General features: G+C 37.5%; 2 protein-coding genes and 1 pseudogene across 3 annotated transcripts in view; 2 read left to right on the top strand and 1 right to left on the bottom strand.

Annotated features, from left to right (window-relative positions):
- The first annotated feature begins 77 nt into the window (after nucleotides 1-77).
- C20H5orf22 (chromosome 20 C5orf22 homolog) lies at nucleotides 78-21,167 on the top strand. 2 transcript variants are annotated; one of them, NM_001435097.1, is made up of 9 exons: nucleotides 78-242; nucleotides 3,004-3,149; nucleotides 5,861-6,010; nucleotides 8,515-8,944; nucleotides 11,035-11,097; nucleotides 11,543-11,664; nucleotides 13,019-13,085; nucleotides 14,984-15,123; nucleotides 18,482-20,437. In NM_001435097.1, the coding sequence occupies exons 1-9, from the start codon at nucleotides 162-164 to the stop codon at nucleotides 18,612-18,614; spliced, it is 1,332 nt and encodes a 443-aa protein (NP_001422026.1). In that variant the 5' UTR covers nucleotides 78-161; the 3' UTR covers nucleotides 18,615-20,437. The 2 variants fall into 2 exon arrangements, with proteins under 2 accessions (NP_001422026.1, XP_015314579.1); XM_015459093.3 differs by lacking the exon at nucleotides 78-242 and adding an exon at nucleotides 3,358-3,417 and having other exon boundaries at nucleotides 3,081-3,149; nucleotides 18,482-21,167.
- On the bottom strand, nucleotides 13,222-13,357 carry LOC112443047 (uncharacterized; annotated as a pseudogene).
- The window catches only part of LOC101903284 (Golgi phosphoprotein 3-like), a 33,345-nt gene continuing 30,812 nt past the window's right edge, over nucleotides 19,116-21,648 (top strand). Inside the window, exon 1 of the mRNA XM_059878819.1 lies at nucleotides 19,116-19,164. Coding sequence (XP_059734802.1) covers nucleotides 19,116-19,164 — 49 coding nt within the window. The remainder of the gene's footprint in view (nucleotides 19,165-21,648) is intronic.

The following is a 21,648-nucleotide window of genomic DNA, read 5'->3' as shown; positions in this document are numbered from 1 at the left end:
TTTCTGGAGTCTCTGGTGCCCGCCTCCTGCCCCTTACCTCCTCCAATCCGAAACCACAACCGGGTGAGCGCGCGATTACTCCCGGGAGAGGAGGCGGGCCGCAGCTCAGGCTCTTGAGGGAACCTCGGCTCCGAATTTTTGGGACTCACGCGCGCGAAACCATGAGTGAATCCGGGGGACAGCGCGCCCGGCTCCGGCGCTATTCAGAGCTCCCGGTGTGGGTGGTGGAGGATCATCAGGAGGTGAGCGGGCGGCTGACGGGTGCTGGGGCAGGGTCGCGCGAGGACTGAGGCGGCGGCGGAGCCTGGAGGCCAGAGAGAGATCCGAGCGAGTTGCATTGCTGTGGGGAAAACACCAGGACAGCGACCTTGGAAGAATAGGCTTCGACGTTAATGCGGCGCTTACTACGAGTCCGGCAACTCACTGAACCTTCGCGGTTTGCCCAAAATCCCACGGCCAACGAGTGGCTTCGGGATTCGAACGCGGGCAGTCGGAACTGCAGTAACTCGAGTCCTTAACCTGCTCAAAACTAAGGCTTCCTGCTGTCTCCCGGCCTCCCCTTCACAATTCTGTGGTGTCGGTGGGAGGCTTCTGTTGAGAATATGCACTGTCATCTGTGAAATGGGTACAGAGTAGCTCTCAGAGCCGTTAGTATTATTGTGTGAGTAGTGTGGGCTGCAGTCTATGGGTCCGTCTATGGTCAGTCGGAGACGACTGACAAGACTTAGCAGCACAGCAGCAGCAGCAGGGTGTGCATGAATCTTTTAACACGACGCTATAAAGATATTTTTCTGTTTTTGTAGTAGTGCTACTTTAGAATAGCTAAAATGGTGCCCACATCTAGATTTCTGAAAGCCTGCGAGAGTGCCGTGATCGAAGACTCTCTGTTTTTGATAGCTTTAATAATCCTTAGGAATTCTGTGGATGTTAAAGAGGAAGAGGCCGATTCCAGATGTGCGGATGAATAAAGATAATAGGAAGGAAATTTGGTTTCTCAGGACCTAGAGATAGTGTGCATGGGTCTGAGAGCAAGCATGGGGTAGGTGGTGCTTTCAGATTCAATCTTAACTTAGAACTCTAGAGACTGTAACGGAACAAAGAGCCATACAGAGGACCTAGCCCAGCAACCAGCATCCGAAAGGTGTGAGAAAGACGCAGAGACCCAAGGTAGCTTGAACACATCTTTTATACCAGAGTGTGTATTAACAAGCAATTGTTTCTTCTTTTCTTTCCTTGAGTACCAGAGCTTGTCTGTTTCCTCACATTGTTCTTGAGTTTATGATGGGGGCAACATGCCAACAAGAGATGCCCATTGGAAGTTTTGAGGAAAAAAATAAAGCTTGAGCTGATTGTCTAAATCATCTGCAATGACATTTCATATTTTCCTACTTCTTCACAACTTCAGTTCAGTTCAGTCACTCAGTCTTGTTCGACTCTTTGCAACCCCATGGACTGAAGTGCACCAGTCTTCCCTGTCCATCACCAACTCCCGGAGCTTACCCAAACTCATGTCCATCGAATCGATGATGCCATCCAGCCATCTCATCCTCTGTCGTCCCTTTCTCCTCTTGCCCCCAATCCCTCCCAGCATCGGGGCCTTTTCCAGTGAGTCAACTCTTCACATGAGGTGGCCAAAGTATTGGAGTTTCAGCTTCAGCATCAGTCCTTCCAGTGAATACCCAGGACTCATCTCCTTTAGGATGGACTGGTTGGATCTCCTTGCAGTCCAAGGGACTCTCAAGAGTCTTCTCCAACACCACAGTTCAAAAGCATCAATTCTTCGGCACTCAGCTTTCTTCACAGTCCCAACTCTCACATCCATACATGACCACTGGAAAAACCATAGCCTTGACTAGATGGACCTTTGTTGGCAAAGTAATGTCTCTGCTTTTTAAAATGCTGTCTAGGTTGGTCATAACTTTCCTTCCAAGGAGTAAGCATCTTTTAATTTCATGGCTGCAGTCACCATCTGCAGTGATTTTGGAGCCCAGAAAAATAAAGTCTGACACTGTTTCCCCATCTATTTCCCATGAAATGGTGGGACCAGATGCCATGGTCTTGGTTTTCTGAATGTTGAGCTCTAAGCCAACTTTTTCACTCTCCTCTTTCACTTTTATCAAGAGGCTTTTTAGTTCCTCTTCACTTTCTGCCATAAGGGTGATGTCGTCTACATATCTGAGGTTATTGATATTTCTCCTGGCAATCTTGATTCCAGCTTGTACTTCTTCCAGCCCACCGTTTCTCATGATGTACTCTGCATTGAAGTTAAATAAGCAGGGTGACAATATACAGCCTTGACGTACTCCTTTTCCTATTTGGAACCAGTCTGTTGTTCCATGTCCAGTTCTAACTGTTGTTTCCTGACCTGCATATAGGTTTCTCAAGAGGCAGGTCAGGTGGTCTGGTAGTCCCATCTCTTGAAGAATTTTCCACAGTTGATTGTGATCCACACAGTCAAAGGCTTTGGCATAGTCAATAAAGCAGAAATAGATGTTTTTCTGGAACTCTCTTGCTTTTTCGATGATCCAGTGGATGTTGGCAATTTGATCTGTGGTTCCTCTGCCTTTTCTAAAACCAGCTTGAACATCTGGTAGTTCACAGTTCATGTATTGCTGAAGCCTGGCTTGGAGAATTTTGAGCATTACTTTACTAGTGTGTGAGATGAGTGCAATTGTGCAGTAGTTTGAGCATTCTTTGGCATTGCCTTTCTTTGGGATTAGCTTCTTGACCTGCCTACAGATTTCTCAGGAGGCAGGTAAGGTGGTCTGGTATTCCCATCTCTTGAAGAATTTTCCACAGTTTATTGTGATCCACATAGTCAAAGGCTTTGGCGTAGTCAATAAAGCAGAAGTTATTTTTCTGGAACTCTCTTGCTTTTTTTATTCACAACTTGATGTGCTTCAAATTTTTTGAAGTTATGTTTAGCCTTGTTTTTCAGCCTGCAGTTGAGTATATACTCATGATTTCAGTGCCAATTCTGAATGTGTACATTATCTTTTACAGGTTCTGCCCTTTATATATCGGGCCATTGGCTCAAAGCATCTTCCTGCAAGTAATATAAGTTTTGTGCATTTCGATTCACATCCAGACCTCCTTATTCCTGTGGATATGCCAGCTGACACTGTATTTGATAAGGAAACACTTTTCGGGTAATACGTGATTTTGTTAATGACCTTTTTATGTGTCTGAAATACACTTTGCAATAGAATGATAAGCAATTAAGAGAAATAGTTTTTGCTAAGCTTGTGAGTTTTGCTTTTGTTTTGTTTACCTTTTTTATTTTATTTAGAACAAGTATGGACAAACTTTCTCAACAATCCAGATAGTAAATATTTTTTAATTTTTTTTTAATTGAAGGATAATTGCTTTACAGAATTTTGTTGGTTTCTGCCAAACATCAGCATGAATCTGCCATAGGTATGCATATGTCCCCTCCCTCTTAAACCTCTGTCCCATCTCCCTCCCCATCCCACCCTTCTAGATTATCACAGAGCTACTGTTTGAGTTCCGTGAGTCATACAGCAAATTTCTATTGGCTCTCTATTTTATGTATGGTAATCTAAGTTTCCATGCTACTGTCTCTATACATTTCACCCTTTCCTTGCTCCCCAGATAGTAAATATTTTAGGCTTGCTGACCATATGGTGTCTGTTGCAGCTAACTGTAAACACTGTGTAAACAAGTGTCAGTGGCTGTGTTCCAATAAAACTTTATTTGGAAAAACAGGTGCCCCAACCACTGTTTGCCAATCTTTGCTTTAGAATATAGAATTTTAAAAGTAGAAGACTTTAGAAATTATCTGGGCTAATTCTCTCTTCTCCCCTTTAAAAGTCTGATACGGAGGCCTAGGAAAATGTGTCTTGAACTCATAGTTCAATAATCGTATATGCAACGCATCTTAAATTTGTGTATCCTTTCTTCCAGTATTGAATCCCTCCAACCTCCCAATTTATTTTATTTTCAGGTCACAAATCCTATTGACTTTCGGTTATATAAAACCATAGTCACTGAATGGTGACTTACTAAGCACTCTTCAATGATAAAGTTCCCTGAAATCCTGTCATTGTCTTTTTACTGATGTGTTTATTACAGTGTAGCCTACTCCTACAAAATAAAAAATTACATAGCAGTTATTCTCTTGTTATAATATAAAACTAAAATATAGATGCTGTGTGAATTAATTTTAACCTACTACATTTCTTTTAGTTGACTCTAAAACTGGCTCAGAACATTCATCTCTAAAGAAATGTGGTAGCCCTACCATTGTCCTTACTCTCTTCTATATTTAGAGGTTTTATATTTTATAAATTGAAAAAAATTATGAAGCAGTTATGATGACCATACAGTTAGTCATAGAATAGTAGTTTTAAAACCTTTAATGTCAGGATTTCTATATACCCTTAAAAATTCTTGAGTTTTTTTTTATGTGGGGTATATTTAGTGATATTTACCATATTGAAATTCAAACTGAGACATCTAAAATATTCATTCCATGGGACTTCCCTGTGATCCAGTGGCTAAGACTCTGAACTCCCAATGCAGGAGGCCAAGTTTGATCCTTAGTCAGGGAGCTAGATCCTACATGCTGCAACTAAATAAATAATAAATAAATAAATAAAAATATTTTTTTAATGTTAATTCATTTCAAAATAATAGACCTTTATATGTTAGCATAAATATTTTTATGAAAGACAAACATATTTTCTAAAGCAAAGGCGATCAGGGTAACTAAATTTTTGCAAATCTTTTTTTTTTAATAATTTTTAAAATTTATTTATTTTTTAATTGAAGGATAATTGCTTTATAGAATTTTGTTGTGTTCTGTCACACTTCAACATTAATCAGCCATAGTTTGCAGATCTTTTTAATACTTGCCTTTATAGAAAACAGCTAAATACTCAAGATTCTGCATTCAGTCTGTTACCATATATTGTTTTGGTGGAAGTGTATGAAGAAAATTCACAAGTATTTTGATAGCCTTTCCAGCTGTTGTGTGTGTTTAGTTGCTCAGGCGTGTCCGACTCTTTGCAACCCCGTGGACTGTAGCCTGCCAAGCTCTCTGTCCATGGGGATTCTCCAGGCAAGAATACTGGAGTGGGCTGCCATGCCCTCCTCCAGGGGATCTTCCCAACCCAGGGATCGAACCCAGGTCTCCCGAATTGCAGGCAGATTCTTTACCATCTGAGCCACCAGGGAAGCCCAGCTAATTGTGAATATTCTTTAATACTGTACCAAAACTTCACAAATGTTCATTCCTTAAAGCTTAGTTGAAGTGTAGAATCCAGCAATTCACATTCAAGCCTGATCAACTGTGGTTTATCAATCAGTTTTCCTTGCAAGAAAAATGGTGTTCAGCTTGCAATTCACTTACAAGTGCTTTCCCTTGAGACAACCATGGTACTTCAAAGTATATTGCAGAAGTGCTTTCAGTGTTCTTCCTGTTTTGGCACACAGATTACTTTAAAATGTATGCTCAGGATCAAGATTTAATAAAATCATGAAAGACATGCTCATGCAAAACTGGATGGGAATGTGGGGCACTGGTGCTTGGTATTGATGAGTACAGTGACAGCTAGTAGAGTTTGGTGCCTTTGCCTTGATTAATCTTAGAACATCAACCACCATTGTTTTGTACTGTCAGCATATATGTCAATACAGTGAAAAAGAGAAGTAATGCCTTGGTGTTATTAGGAAAATAGTTTGGTCTAGTGGTCACACTGAAAAGGTCCGGGAAACCCTGCAAGGGCCCTTGGACCATGCTTTGAAACCTGCTATCTTAAAATATTCTTATGAATGAAATTACATTTGGAAAAACCCACTCACTAATAGTTTTTATGCTTCCTCTCTGTTTCTTTTCCAGAGAATTAAGTATTGAGAATTGGATTATGCCTGCAGTTTATGCTGGCCATTTTTCTCATGTAGTATGGCTTCATCCCACATGGGCTCAGCAAATCAGAGAGGGCAGGCATCACTTTTTAGTAGGCAAAGACACTTCTACCACAACAATCAGGTAATTTCCTCATATTCACGTGTATGAAAGGGAGTGGATACTTCTATCTCGTTTTGGAATCCCTGTAATAACTTATAAGCATCTCTACAAACAATTGGGGTCAGATTAGCCCACAACTTTTCCAAAAAGAGTTCTCGAAACACCAGGAACAAGTTTTCCAGTCTCTTTTTCACACACCGTTCATATTTTGTTGCTGGTCAAGTTGATTTTTGAATAAAATGATCTTCATCCTCTGGAACCCTGACTCTGTTGATAACTAACTCCATTAAATCATTGGTGTACCTTATAGAAATGTATTTAATAATACATTTTATTAGTTCCTTCCAATGTACATGTTGTTGGCTGAATTTAACAATTAGCATTGAAAAAGCAAAATTAATCTCATTTTGATTTCTTACATTCAATGGCTTAAAAGTCGATTCAGCGTTTTAATTTTATCAATATGATTAGCTTTCGATAATTATTTAATCTAAATTAAATAACAGCATCCTAAAAAAAATAAATAAATAAATAAATAAAATAAATAAATAACAGCATCCTTTGACTTGAGTTTTATGCACAACTATTTCTGTTGTGTAAGCTGTTTAACCAGTGTTTTGTGTTTCTTGTGATACTGTAATATCTTTAGAAATACCAGAATGTTCTTGGCTTTCTAAATTCTCTTGTTGTGGAGTGAATGTTTTAAGCAGTGGAATCATAACTTCTAGAACCTAGAGGATAGTAGGAGGAAATGGTAATACATTGAAAATGAAATGCAGGCTTTCTCAATGAAAATGATACTTTTTATTTGATTTATTTATCTGATTTATTCTTAGTGATATTGATAATAAAAGTTATACATAACACTGGCTTATATGAAATAGTGTTAGGGTTTTTATTGAGTACTTCAGTGAGTAGGCCTTATTTAACCTGTAACAGGTTTCTGCAAAGTCAAATCTCAGCAATCTGAAACAGACATTTGAAATGCAATGTGTAACAATAATATTAGGATGATGTTGATTATCATGATTTTAGTTAATCCTGCAAGTAAAAATGTATGGAAGAGACACACATACAGGTATGCAGCCTGAGATGTATGTGTGTGATGAGCAAAGTAAGATATTCCTTATTAAAGAAAAATACCCATTTAGGTTGGTGGATACAGCATTGGTCTTTCTTAGGGTGGTGCATGTGTGCTAAATCACCTTGGTCGTGTCCAACTCTTTGCAGCCCTATGGACTGTAGCCCACCAGGCTCCTCTGTCCAAGGGATTCTCCAGATAAGAATACTGAAGTGGGTTGCCATGCCCTTCTCTAGGGGATCCTTCCAACTCAGGGATCGAACCCATGTGTCTTATGGCTCCTGCATTGGCAGGCGTGTTCTTTTCCTGCTAGTGCCACCTGGGAATCTTAGGGCGGTACAGTTATTAATAAGCTTGAATATTGGTTTTATTATGTCGTTATTTTTTTTTAGGACGTTATATCTTTTTAAATATAAGGCAGTATATGCTGAAGAGGGGTGGATGAGAAATAAATATTAATACCATCATTCTAAATTGGATAGGTCCTACCCCAGAAGAACCATTTGGTGTCATTGTTCAAAGTACTTACGAAGGCATAGTACAGTTGAAAAGCTAAGAACATGCTGTTATGTCTAAAATCAACAATCTGTAACTTGTAAAATGCTGCACAAGATTTTTTTAAGTTGCTTTACATATTAAAATATTACAGTTATTTGAAATTTAATAAAGCTTTGAAATATGTCAGAGGGAGTTTCTACCAAAAGATATTATTCCCAGGTATAATTTTTCTCTCAAGTGATTTTTTTGGATGCAGTTCCAGCTGGTATGACAGAGATCTAAAGCACTGGCTAAACAGGATCTTTCATTTCTTTTCTCCAGTTAGAGTTTACCATGTGCAGTCCAGGGCCACTACGGCAGCCCTTCAGTTAAACCCCAAATAATTTCTGTCTTTTTGCTCCACCTTCTGTAGAGTGTGGCCTCTGAACTCAGAGTCCAGGTGGGGTTTGCTGCCACCGTGTTCACGTGGCAATGCTCTCCACGCTTCTCTTCCACTCACGACTTTCAAGCAGAACTGAGTCAGCTGGCCACACCTAGCTGAACGATGGTGTGAGTGCGTGCTCAGTCGCCTCAGTTGTGCCCAACTCTTTGCGACCCCATGGACTATACTGTCGTGGAGTTTTCCAAGCAAGAATACTGGAGTGGGTTGGCGTTTCCTAATCCAGGGGATCAAACCCTGACCCAGGGATCAAACCCGGGTCTCCCACATTGCAGGCAGATTCTTTACCATCTGAGCCACCTAGCTGCACAATAGGCTACAAAATATGGTCTTTGGGCAGTTGTGTGCCTAGCTAGAAATTTGAGAACCCTGTTTCCAGAAATTACAAATATTAGAGACAGCTGTCAGTTTTTGTCAAGTATGTCCTTTTTTGTATTTCTGAAAGTCTATATGTTGCCAGCTAATTTGTCCATTTGTCTTGAAAGTAATTTTTTTCCTTTAATCCAGGGTTACAAGTACAGATCATTACTTCCTAAGTGATGGTCTTTATGTAACTGAAGACCTGCTGGAGAACCCAAAACCTTTACAATTGGATGTAATTATGGTAAAACCTTATAAACTCTGTCACAGTCAAGGAGAGAATGATGCAGTGTCTTCTGCTAAGAAGCCAAAGCTAGCCCTGGAGGACTCAGAGAACACTGCCTCTGCTAATGGTGACTCTTGTTCAGAAGGACTGGGAAAGGACACAGTGACACAGACAAGGGACCACACTTGCCTACAACCATCATGTTCATGTTCTTCTGAAAGCCACGAATGCCAGACTGCAGTTAGCACCGGAGAGATTCTGGAAATTTTAGAGAAAAGGGATGCATTTGTTTTAGATATTGACTTAGATTTTTTTTCAGTCAAGAATCCCTTCAAAGAAATGTTCACTCAGGTAAATGTGGTGTTTTAAAAATGTGCAGTCAAAATCCAGATACAACTTTTGACTTCCCCCAAATATAACTGATAGCTTGCTAATGATCAGAGCCTTATTGATAATGTAAACAGTAAATTAACACATATTTTGTATATTATATGTATCATATACTGTATTCTTAAGGTAGAGAAAAGGTTGAGAAAATCATAAGGAAAATACATTTATAGTACTGTACTGTATTTATCAGTACTATACATCTATGTCGTGTTTAAAGATGAACCTATATCAGTGTCTTATATGATATGAAACACTGCTACATATATTACTAACACCAGATGTCAAAGATGAAAAGATGTGATGAAGTCATTTATTTACAGTTACAGTGATTGATGCATTGATAACAAGGAAGCAGCAATGTGATTGTTTTAGGTAGCCTAATATAATCAATACAATTACTTCATGGTAGCCTAGTCTGTACACTAATGAATGAATCATTATAAAAATTTTACAGCATATTATGGTCATATTCATAATACAGTATTAGAAATGTTGTTATATAGTTTTCAATACCACTTACCTGTGATAAGTCGATATGCAGTTTCTCCAGTTAGAGAGGCATGTATTCCTTAAAATGTAATTCTTTGAAAGCCAAGTTATAAAGTGATAGGAAAACTAACATATTAGTAATTTTATATTAAATATCATTCATCTTATGCCTATGTAAGGATAGGTTAGTATCTACATACATTTTATTCATTCATGACATACCTAACTTTTTCTTAATTTTTGCAATATTTCTAGGCTGTACAGTTGATCTGCAGATTTTTTTTCAAATCGTTGTGAAGCTCAAAAATCTTTTCCTCTATACTGAAAAGTATCCATGTATAAATGGTCCTGTGTGTTTCAAACCCATGTTGTTCAGAGGGCAACTGTAGTGTAACCTGGAGCAAGAGTAGGGGGACCTTGAGTGCCCTCCCAACTTGCAAATAAGAGAGAAAAATTGCCCTCTGTTTCTTTCCTGCTATTGTGAATGTACCAGTAACTATAACTTCCAGCGTTCAGAATTATAAAATGACTTTAGAGATGTTTAGAAAACATGAGAATGGGCTTACCTGGAAGCTAAAAAACCTGACTTTATGAATTTATCCTACAAGTATACGCACCAAATATTTGTAATGGGAATTTCTAAAAGGTTACATAAGTGACTTAATGGCAGTTACTTCTTTTCCAGGGCTATAAGGAAACCTGGGAAAGTGGGAATTTTGTGTCCTTTACACCCTTTGGTGCTTTTGAACTTTTTGAAGAGCATGTATTATACTTATAATAGCTATTTTTTTTAAAGAACATGTTTGGTAGTCAGAAAGATCTAAGTTCTGTTTGTTACTTGTACTGCTTATTAGCTGCATGACCTTGGAAAAGTTACTTAACCTTTCGGATCCATGGTTTCTTCAAGTATAAAATCAAAATAATAATCATACCCAGTCACAGAATTGTTATATGAGGATCGTGCACAGCACTGTGCTTAAGGAATTTTAGATCTTGCCTATAGACCCTTCCTGACAATGCTCCTAAATGGGGCCAGGTAGACCTGCCTCTAATGGGGCTGCCTGGATGTGCTAAATGAGGACAGACATTCTCCTGCGAAATCCTCCCATTGTATCTGTTTGTACTCTAGCCTTCTCTCCTGTGGCTAGGGAATGGACCACAAAGTGAATGTGGAGAGTTTTGTTTTGTTGTTACAAAGATACATATATTTCCTGTACACTTGATCTTAGCCAAAAGGCTGAGAAATGATTGTATTTCCTATACATAGCTAAAATCTGTTTAGATGTTAGGATGTATCCATTTATAGAGTAGAACAGTATTAGAAACATTTTCATTCATTACCTATTGGCCATTAAGTCTTCCATAATTAATATTTATACGTTGTTATCATGCCCAGATGAATTTACAATGAAATAATGAATTACATTATTCCCTGATTTCCCAGACTTACCTTTAAATGATTATCTAAGATATTCTTGTATCAATGTCATTTTTTACTTAAAGTATATCATTGAAAAATTAATCTTTTTTCTTCTATATGGATTCTTTGTTTTGGTTTCCAGGAGGAGTACAAAATCTTACAAGAGCTGTACCAATTTAAAAAGCCTGGAAGCAACCTGACAGAGGTATCCTTCGTTTCTTTTGGGCTTGTCTAAAGGGCTTCCCTTTAGTGGTAAAGAATCTGCCTGCCAATGCAGGAGACACAGGTTTGATCCCTGGGTCCACAAGATCCCCTGGAGAAGGGAACGGCAACCCACTCCGGTATTCTTGCCTGGGAAATCCCATGGACAGAGGAACCTGGCTGGCTACAGTCCAGGGCGTGACAAAAGAGCTGGATGCAACTTGGTGACTAAACAACAACAATCTATCACATAGCTAATAATATCTTAGATGATATTAGAGTACTCTCAAACAACGGCCCCAAATCTTGATATGTGTTTCTTGGGGAAACCCATGGTTAGTACTTGAAAATCATGTGTTAACTGATTGAATTGAAATTTTCATTGTAATGGGATTTCACTTATTTTTTGAAAGTAACTATATAATCTCAGCTTTTCAATGTGCTTAAAGGAAGATTTGGTAGATTGTGTTGATAATCGAATTCATCAATTAGAAGATTTAGAAGCTGCTTTTGCTGATTTGTGTGATGGCGATGATGAAGAAACTGTACAGAAATGGGCTTCAAACCCTGGGTAAGACTCTCAAATATTTTTTTTCTTCAACTCTACTGTATTTTAGTCCTAGATATATTGCTAAATTTGCTAGATAAATTGCTTTTTAAAAATTCGTATCTTTCGCTATGTGTATTACCTATTCAAAATATTCAGTGCAGTTTTCACTTTAAAATAAAGTGTTCAGAAACATCCCTGAAATATAAATATCATAGAACTTTATTGTCATTAAGGAAAGCAGTGGTATAGAAGAATAAACCATCATAATATTAATCCTATCAGTAACTACTAATTAGGCAGTTTAACATAAGTTAGTTTTTTCTCTTTAGTAGAGGGAACTAGATCTAAAAATGATTCCCCTTCTTTGAAATTATGTTGGAAGAGGGAGAGATAGAAACAAGTCTCAGAACATGATTCTCCCCAGAAATACTTTGTGTACCTACTATTTTGTGATTTTGTGAAGTCTCAAGCCAAACTTAAGCTTAAATCAAACAAAATAGACAACTTTAGAATCCTGAATCTAGCCCACAGATGGAGCCACCTTCCACTGAAACCCACCCATCTGCTGAGCACGCTTAGCTCTTCACCACCTGCAGGCAGTTCTGTTACAGACCTGAAGAAAAAACAAAGGAAAAGTAAGATAGCAAGAAAAGTCTCCCCAAACTTAGCATGCCCCCAAAAGGGTCATACCCTCAGCATGAACAAGTCTTCACTGTTCCTAAGGAAGTAGAAGAGGTGGGTGACTAGGGTCCAGAACCCCAGAAAGTGTCGTTAATAAGAAGGAAGAAGTAACAGGATCAGTGGGTAGACAGGCCTCCATACCTCCATTTTTGTTTACTTTTTCCCTCCTAACAGATGAGTGGGTATTGGTAGAGGAGGCGTTAAAATACTCGAAACATTAATTAATCAAGGCTTCCAAAGAGTTCCACCTATATTAAATAACTTAAAAGCACCATTGTTATTATATCAAATGGTATAGAACTTTACCAGTTATAATTGTATATGTGAATAAATATGTCCTGCATTTTTTTCTCAGTTTTTGGGAAACTATCTTCATCATGGTACGCTAAACACTTACTGCTGACCAAAATAATTAAGTCATGGTAGAGTTTTCGTTCTTAAAGAGGAAAATCTCAAGTTTCTTGAGTGTTAATTTTCAATCTTTATTACAGTCTGTAATCTTTTAAGTAAGAAAACAGCAGGGAACATTTATTTCTTAATATTTTAAGATATTTGAACAACTCTTATCTTTCATTTCCAAAACATCATATAAAACTTACTGTTAATGGTAAATTTTAAGGGTAATGTATCATTTGCTACTGTCATTTTAGTTTTGAGGTGGTGTAATGTTTAATTGAGGGATTCTTTTTTCCAGAATGGAATTACTAGTTCCACTGGTACAGAGTTTGAAAAAACGGATGGAAGCACCGGACTATGAAATGGTAAATGTTTATATTGAAGTATAAAATTGACCCTTTAAGAAAGGTACTTTTGTGGCTAGAAAAATGTGCCCTCTGTTAAAGTGATTCACTTTTATTTGTATTCCTGGAAAGTATGAATGGACATTTTTTTTGTGGAAAAAATATATACTTTTTAGAAGTCAGAATACTGGAAAAGCTTTCCAGGAAAAACATGCTTTTGCTAATTTTATATACGAAGTAAAAGTGCTGTTGACTTTTTACACTTGATCTTAGCCAAAAGGCTGAGAAGTGATGCTATGGACTTTTTAATTTTGTCTATGATCAGATATCCCTTTGCCAGAGAAAAGAAAGTATACAGTTTCTAAATTTGCTCATTCTTTATTTGTTCATTTTTATGCTCCTTTCACATTTCTTTCTTTCCTCTCTGAAAACTTTTCTGGTTAAAAAACCAAACAGACAAAAGAAGGCATTGTGGCCAGCACATCTTAACTATATTAGCTGTATAACTTTGTTTGCACAGCAAATCTGAATACTATTTTAAAAGAAGATGCCCTTAATGATAATTTCTTTATTTTTATATCATTTTGCAATATCTGAGTATAAATTTTCCCATTTGAAATTCAGGTCCCCTTTTCTCAAATTTTGTGCCAGAGCTGAGACCACCAGTTCTGCTTCTTTTACTTGTAGTGTTTATTTAATAAATTGTGGTTTTACTTTAGTGTTTTATTTAGTTGTGGTATATAATCAAACCACCTTATTTGAACTGAAGTTTATGTATTGATTTAATGCTAGTTTTGTAGGAATAGAAAATACCAGCAAAAGACTATTTGGTTAAGTCAGAGCTAACTCAAAGCTCGCCCTTATTTTTTAATGGCAAACTTTAAAAATGATAGAAGACTCAGGGTTTAAAAGTGCTTTGAGCTCATATGATATTACTGAAAGTATCTTCATGCAGGTCTACTTTAGTCATTACTTTGCATCTGAATTTTCTGGTGAGGGGGCAAGAGTTTTGTACACTGTTTGTTGAGAAAAAGGATGGCATAGGCCTGGTAGCAGATTATGTAGCCAGATGCGATATACCCATAGCTGCAGGATTAGAACACTAAGTATTTTGATCATTTTAGTAGAAAAGAACATGCAAAGTCTCTCTTTTTAGTGTATTGACCAATCATTGCCAGTTAAATCTTTGATGTGTATCCAGAGCCTCCAGTAATATAGTAAATTAGTGGGTTTTTCCTATGCTTTGCACTTATGTACCCTAGACAAAACTATAATACATTTGAATTCCACTTTTTAAAAGTTTAAAGCAGGGGCTGCAAAATGTCAGCCTGTGGGCCATTTCTTGCTTTCAGGCATATTTAATTTAGTGCTAAGACTGAAACACCAGTCATTTACATTTAAAACACATGTATATCAGTATATATGGTTATACATAAAGCATAGAAACTCAAAACAATAGGTTCAGTAAGGTAGGAGAAAGACTTTCATCTTGTATCCTCTTGAAGCTTTAAATGTAGTACTTGTTGGATGTATTTAAAAAGTAAAATAATTTCTTGAAAGAAAGGAAATGTGAGAATACTATGTATAGACTTTTTAAAATCTAAGTAAAATGAATAACTTGATAGAAAATGTAAATTGTCAAAATAGACTCAAGTAAAGACAGAAACAGAGTGAATCTACAATTATAAAATAAATTTTAAAATTGTTCCTAGAAAAGGCATCAGGCCCAAACAGGTGTACAGGCCAGTTCTTCCAAAACATCAGAGAACAGATAGCTTCTGTGGCATGGAAATTGTTAAGGAAAAAGCAATCCTAATCCACAAAAATATTAAAAATTTAGTCATCAAGGCCATTAATGGTTAACGAGTCTTCTAAAGACAACAACATTACCATGTAATTTTTAATTGTCTTATTTTCAGGTTCACCAGGCTGGTCTAACCTGTGATTATTCAGAACTCCCTCACCATATCAGCACAGAACAAGAAATTGAACATCTTATTCAGTCTTTGCATACTGTTCTAAAAAATTTCCCAAAACCTACTCTAGTGACAATTGCAAGGTAAGTGCAGTAGCTTGAATAATGGCCCACCAAATATGTCCACGTCCTAATCTCCAGCACTTATGAATATGATGCCTTATATGGCAAAAGGGACTTTACAGATATGATTAACTTAAGGATCTTGAAAATGAAACAATTATCCTGGATTATCTGGGTGAGCCTAGTGTAATCACAAAGGTCTGAATAGGAGGAAGACAGGAAGGTCAGAATGAGAGAATGGAGGATGCTAGACTGTGGACTTTGAAGATGGGGTTTGAACTGAAGAGTGCAGGAAGCCTCTGGAAGCTGGAGAGGCAGGGAAGCAGATTCTTTCCCTAGAGCCTAGAGAAGAAATACAGCCCTGCCAGCACCTTTGTTTTAGGACATCTGACCTCCAACAGAATTATAAGATGATGAATTTGTTTTACTTTAAGTCACTAAGTTTGTAGTGATTTGTTACAGTGGCAGTAGGAAATTTAAGTCTCCATAGATGAATCTAATGATTACTAATACAATAGTTCTTACCAACTTTTTACCTACTCAGCTCAAAATTCAGGTGTTATATTTTCTTTTTCCTATTGGTGGTGGCTGGCAAACAGCATACAATTCCTGTTATCTTGTCTTTGAAGTTGGTGATGTTATTCAGTTGAACATAAGAAATTCCAATATCTGTGTGCTACAGATAAATAGCTGCTGCCATGTTTTACATTTGAATGTATAAATGTGCTGAATAGTTATAGCAGTTTAATAAAAATTTCTGTATTAATCTTTGGCCTCATTCTTCATGGAACTGTTTCTAAAATAATACTTTAAATGTTCAGGCAAGTTATAGTTACTTATTTTATGACAACTTTTTTGTGACTCTCTTTACCATTCGTAATGAATTCATAAATAATCTAATCTACATACACATACATCAGTTGGTAAAGAATCTGCCTTCAATGCAGGAGTTTGATTCATGGGTCAGGAAGATCTGCTGGAGAAGGGATAGGCTACCCACTCCAGTATTCTTGGGCTTCCCTTGTGGCTCAGCTGGTAAAGAATCCACCTGCAATGCCAGAGACCTGGGTATAATCCCTAGATTGGGAAGATCCCCTGGAGAAGGGAAAGGCTACTCCAGTATTGTGGCCTAGAGAATTCCATGTACCATACAGTCTATGGGGTTGCAAAGAGTCGGACACAACTGAGCGACTTACACTTTCTTTCTTTCACATACACGTATAACTTAAATATATTTAGATAGCATGTACAATGTGTGGATGATGTAATTGTCTTAGTCCGTTCCGGCTGCAATAACAAAAATACCTTAGACCAAATAGCTTATAAACAACGGATATTTCTCACAGTCCTGTAGACTAGGAAGTCCAAGATGAGAGTACCAGCAGAATCACTGTCTGGTGAGGACCTGCTTCCTGATTCATAGACAGCCATCTTCTCTCTGTAACCTCACATAGAAGGAAGGGGTGAAGATGCTCCCTGGAGTCTCTTTAATAAAGGTATTAATCTCATTCATGAGGACTCCACCCTCTGACTTGATCACTTCCAAAGACCCCCCCACCTCCAAATATCATCACATTGGAATTAGATTTCAACACAGGAATTTTGGGGGCACATAAACATTTTAGTTTATAACAATAACCTACCTACACATATAATTTAAATATACATTAAATATATACACACACCAAAAAAATAATAGCACAAAGGAGAAAGGAGAGTAATTGATGATAAAATAATACATATTAAAATGCCATGCCAAACTGGAATCTTTACAAAGAGTCACTAAATGTACCAGGTTAAAAATGCAGACAGATCCAGCCAGTTGTGTTGCCCACATACCGTGAATAGCACTACTATAGGAACATGGTTATTCTAGTCATAGCAAGCTCTTGATAAAGTTCTGAACTTAAAGTCTAATCTTCCCTCAGTTCACAGAGTATCTGCATTCCTGGAAAATTTAGTTTAATCCATTTCAAAAATACAGAAGACTATTTGTAGAAAACTATTAAAAATAGGCTCAAAAAATTAAAACCAAATTTTTCACTTATTTAAATGCTCCATGGACTTTGGAAACTGAAGGACACAGGAAAATTCATATTCATATTGCAGTAGTATCCTACATATTGCAAACACTCACAATATGCAGACCCTCTCTCCTAATTGTTATTGTGACAAAAATGTACCTGCAGATTTCCAAAACTCCTTCCTGGGGGTTGCTCCCATCAGGAGCTACTCTAATACTGTTTTCAAGAAGCCAGAAATCTGTGTGAAAGCATCAAAGTGTCCCTGTTTGTTAAGGCTAATAAGTTAAGCTTTTACATATCATGCTTTCTTCAAGGTCTTTATCCATATGTATATGTTAGACATTATTTAATTTAAAATTGCTCTGTGTCATTTATCATGTGTTACATGTTTACGTCAAGCCTCAGATATAGCCTAATCACCATAGAATGAAATGAGCTCATCAGAAGTCTTACAGATTATTTCTTTAGGTCTAAAATACTTGAATAAGGAGTAGGCTAGATAACTAATTTCATTTCCTTCTATAAACATTCCCATGCCATTTTCCAATCTAGTGGAATTTCCAATGGCTTTCCTTACCCTAGTCTAGAACCAGGAGGCACTATGAAATCATTTTAGATACTAACTCAACTAAAATTGTCAACAGCATTGTTACTGGCTGGTGCCACCCAAATTGTAGTCAGTGATTCTAGAAAGACTCAAAATACAGATTCCTGCCCCATACCTCTTTGCTCTTTCCTCCTTAATACCACCTAGGAGACTAATCCCAACACCAGCACATCCGCACATTTCATTTTGGATGATCTTGTACACTTGTGTGGTGAGCAGATTATTTATAGAGGCAGAACCCTTTTATCATTTGGAAAGCCTCTACCCTCATAATTTCTTTCCTGTTTGTAGACATAATAAAAGAACGTGAAACATGATGCCCAGTCACTAACATAATTAGCACCAGTGTTCCCAAGCAACGTCTCCCTCACATGGAAACAAGGGCCTCGTATTAAGCACTGGGGCTTTGGAAATGTGCTTTATGGTGTTGAATCCCATCACCAGCACATACAGTATGTGACCCATGCAGGTTAATCCTTCTCTGTTTGACTCCTTTAAAGGGATGGTAAAGATATCTATTTCATAGAGTTGCTGAGAAGGTTAAAGAACATAAAACATGTAATGCACCTGACATATAGTAAAGGTTTAGTAGCTTTCAACTATTATTATTCCAGAATTGAATACAGCTTCATTTTTACTTTACATTGAATTCAACACACACAGGCTTTTCCTCACTGCCCAGTATGATCTCATTCTACTTATGTATATTTTTCTTTTCTTTCCTTTCTCTTTCTTTTCTTGGTTCCAGGTCAAGTCTGGATGATTACTGTCCTTCTGAGCAAGTTGAAACCATTCAAGAAAAAGTCCTCAGTGTGCTGCATTCCCTCTACGGGGCTCTAGACATTCACCTGATGTATTCAGCAGAGTCTACTGCACCTTGAAGCATCACAGCACTAGGCTCCTGTTACAGCTTGATGGAGTAACAGGGTTTTCATTAACTGATTTTCAAATGAGTCTTCCAGAGAATACCTTAATAGTATTGAATAACTTTCCATTTAAAATTTTTCAGGTATTTTGAATCTCCAAACAGATATCACCAGTTGTTGAATGATGGCAAATTTTTTTGGCATCAAGCTTACCCCCAAGTGATGGATCTGATGCTCATCTTTCTTCCTATCCATCACTGTCATCTTCACTTTTGTGATGGGTTTTTCCTCTTTTCCCCTCTTCTGCTTAGGTCGGTTGGACTATATGAGATTCATTCATTCATTCATTCATTCAGCCAATGGACATTTTTTGAACTCATACATGTGCTGGTCATAATTTAGTGCTGATTATATGGTTACAAACAGAATAGACAAGGCCCCTGCCCTCCTGGTGGACAGCTAAGAAACATATTAAGGATTGTGAGACATGTTATGAAAGAAAGGAGAACCAGAAACATGTTTAAGTGTACTATTAGTACTCAGGGCATCCTGGCCTTACAGGAAGGTAACATTCTCAAGCTACTACCGAAAAAAAGTAAATAGATAAACTTGACAGTCTGTGAGTGTTTCCAGGATCTGGCCCAGCTTTTACAGAATGCTTTCAACATTGTTGGTATTAAGGAGGTCTATTTGAGTAAATTCAATTAAACAAAAAGTAACTTTTCTTTGCTAATCAATAAAATCCCCCAGGGTTTTTATTCCTCCAGATGGTGAGTATGGGAGTCAAATATCCTTATAGTTCCTAAATGCCACTTCATTGGCAGTCTTGGTTGATAATTTTTTCAAATAAACCAGCTTTTTATGTAAATAGTAGGGAAAAACTTGAGTCCTTGATTCTGATATCATAAATACCCAAGGATGTAACTGCCTTCCACCTGCCTCTCCATAAGTAAGAGAGCCTACCTAAGGTACTCTTGATCATGAAACTTTTTGTTTACATAATTTGCCAATGTCTTCCTCTCTTCAGTATTCCTCATGTTCAGTAATCATTTTTAAACTGCCTTCTTGGTTTCCTTTAAAAAGTAGGATGTCATTTAAAGAAAAAAAACCCATTCAGTCCTCACTTTTTTAGCACAGCAGTCGTTTTAATTTTTGCACGTATCTTTCAGGACTTGCACAGGTGTTTCTTTTGGGTTGCATGTAGCTGAAATTAGTGTTTCCTGACTTAATACCCAAGGTCATGTTGCCATTGCCAGTCAGTAGATGGCACCAGATCCCCTTTTTCCAATGATTGTATTTTACAGCAAACCTTTCTTGTCCCTAAGTTGATTTCCCAAGACTGATAAGTATAAGTGCTTATTTCTGTGTGAAAAGCAAAGCAAAGTGATTTAGCCTTCCATTTTGATAGAACATTGTATGCCAGAAAGTGTAATTTCCCTGTAAAATCAGAATTGCAAAAAGTGCTATTTATTTTTCAGTGTTGAAAAAATTTTATTACAGTTCTGTAAGTGAGGTTGCTTTTATAAGTAAATTATTTTGCCTGCTAAAATAAATTAAAAAGTGTGTTAAGATTTTAAAGATTTAAAACCAAACTATAGAACTAATTAATCGTATTTGGTCTTGGGGTGTTCCTAGCATTGATCTTGTAAGTCTGGTTTAATAGTCATTTATTATGGGTCCTATGAACTCAGATGAAGTTCGTCATTGTTTTTAATTCAGGTAGAATGAAAGGGCATCAGTTTCCTTTTTAAGAACATTCACATTGTTCTCATGCTCTGTAATTCTCTTTGAAGAATAAAATTCAGTTCCTACTTGTTAAGTGGAACCAACTTAGTAAATTATGTCTCTGCACATTTCAAATAGGAAGGTACTTAGTTTATCAAGACATCCATCATTTCTATTCTAAGTACCAATGAGGAATACCACAGTACAGTGCTTTGAATTATGTACAAATATCACTCAAGCATGGGATTTTGAGCAGCTTTTTGAAAAATGTGACTTAAATATTAGATTAGGCCATAACTTTGGTAACTGACAAGTATATATTTCTCAGTATCTAGGGGGAAATTTTTTTTAATCTAGAAATTTTTTTGTAGACATCTTATCTTTGTCTTCTAGGTTCCCGGGAAACTCTTAGTCAGAGGCCTTCACTTGTTATATGATCTTCTCTCCAAATCTTCATTTTAGTAGTAGTGGCCCCAGATTGCTGACAGTATATGCATCACACTGAAAATAGTTTATAGTATATTTCTTAGTATAAGATTTCTCATTTACCGAACTTAATAGAAAGCATTTTCATAAAACAGGAAATTTTTGTTAAACATCTTTCAGAAATGCTCAAGATACCTGAGGATCATGTGTGAAAATACTAACTATGGGACTGTACTGTACCACCTGGTCGTCCTGCATTGCAGCACTCTCTTGAAATGCTTGTTTGTGAACTAACTGGTCCTGGACCACCTCTGTGGTTTTGTAGATCTAGCTGCCCTCATGGAATTCCAAACATCAGTGCCTTCTTTTCCTTTATTCTCATTTGAGTTCAACAAATGAAGTTAGAGTGACTACAAAGGTTTCTGTGGACTGTAATTCTTAGGAGAGAGTTCTCTGAACGGTGAACACTCTGGGCACTCACTGGAAGGGTGTAGCTTATCATTACAGAGTAGTAAGCTGGCATTCTGTACATTAGTGTCTTGTGAGTTCAGTTCCTATGATTCAGAAGCAAGAGCACGTTTCAAAGGCTGAGGCTATACAGTTTCACTTCTGTCAAAGACCTTCCTTTTTGACTAGGCAGCCAGCCTTCAGCTCCAGCATTCCTACCATGTCTGTAACTTCAGACAGCCTTCACCAGCAAGCAGATCTCTGAAGCTCACTGATCAGGCATCAGCACTGTTTAGAAGCCTTACCACCCTAGTTGATGTGAATCATGCCAAGGTCAAGACAAGAAGTGTCATGACTGAAACAGAGCATCGTGGTAGGAGTGTGAGCTTCTGAGGGTGTCTGCCTGGCTCCAGTGCCCCCTTCTTCCAGCTGTATGACCTCAGCCTCAGCT

Source organism: Bos taurus, chromosome 20 (genome assembly GCF_002263795.3).
Source record: "Bos taurus isolate L1 Dominette 01449 registration number 42190680 breed Hereford chromosome 20, ARS-UCD2.0, whole genome shotgun sequence".
NCBI lineage: Eukaryota > Metazoa > Chordata > Mammalia > Artiodactyla > Bovidae > Bos > Bos taurus.
The sequence above is the reverse complement of the archived record's forward strand: the minus strand, read 5'-3'. Positions and strand labels throughout refer to the sequence as shown.

What these genes read in the sequence shown, in the direction of transcription:
- C20H5orf22 (NM_001435097.1), top strand. Translation starts at nt 162, where the DNA reads ATGAGTGAATCCGGGGGACAGCGCGCCCGGCTCCGGCGCTATTCAGAG. An exon ending in TGGTGGAGGATCATCAGGAG is followed by an intron (nt 243 to 3,003) that starts GTGAGCGGGCGG and finishes TATCTTTTACAG; the next exon opens with GTTCTGCCCTTTATATATCG. An exon ending in ACTTCTACCACAACAATCAG is followed by an intron (nt 6,011 to 8,514) that starts GTAATTTCCTCA and finishes CCTTTAATCCAG; the next exon opens with GGTTACAAGTACAGATCATT.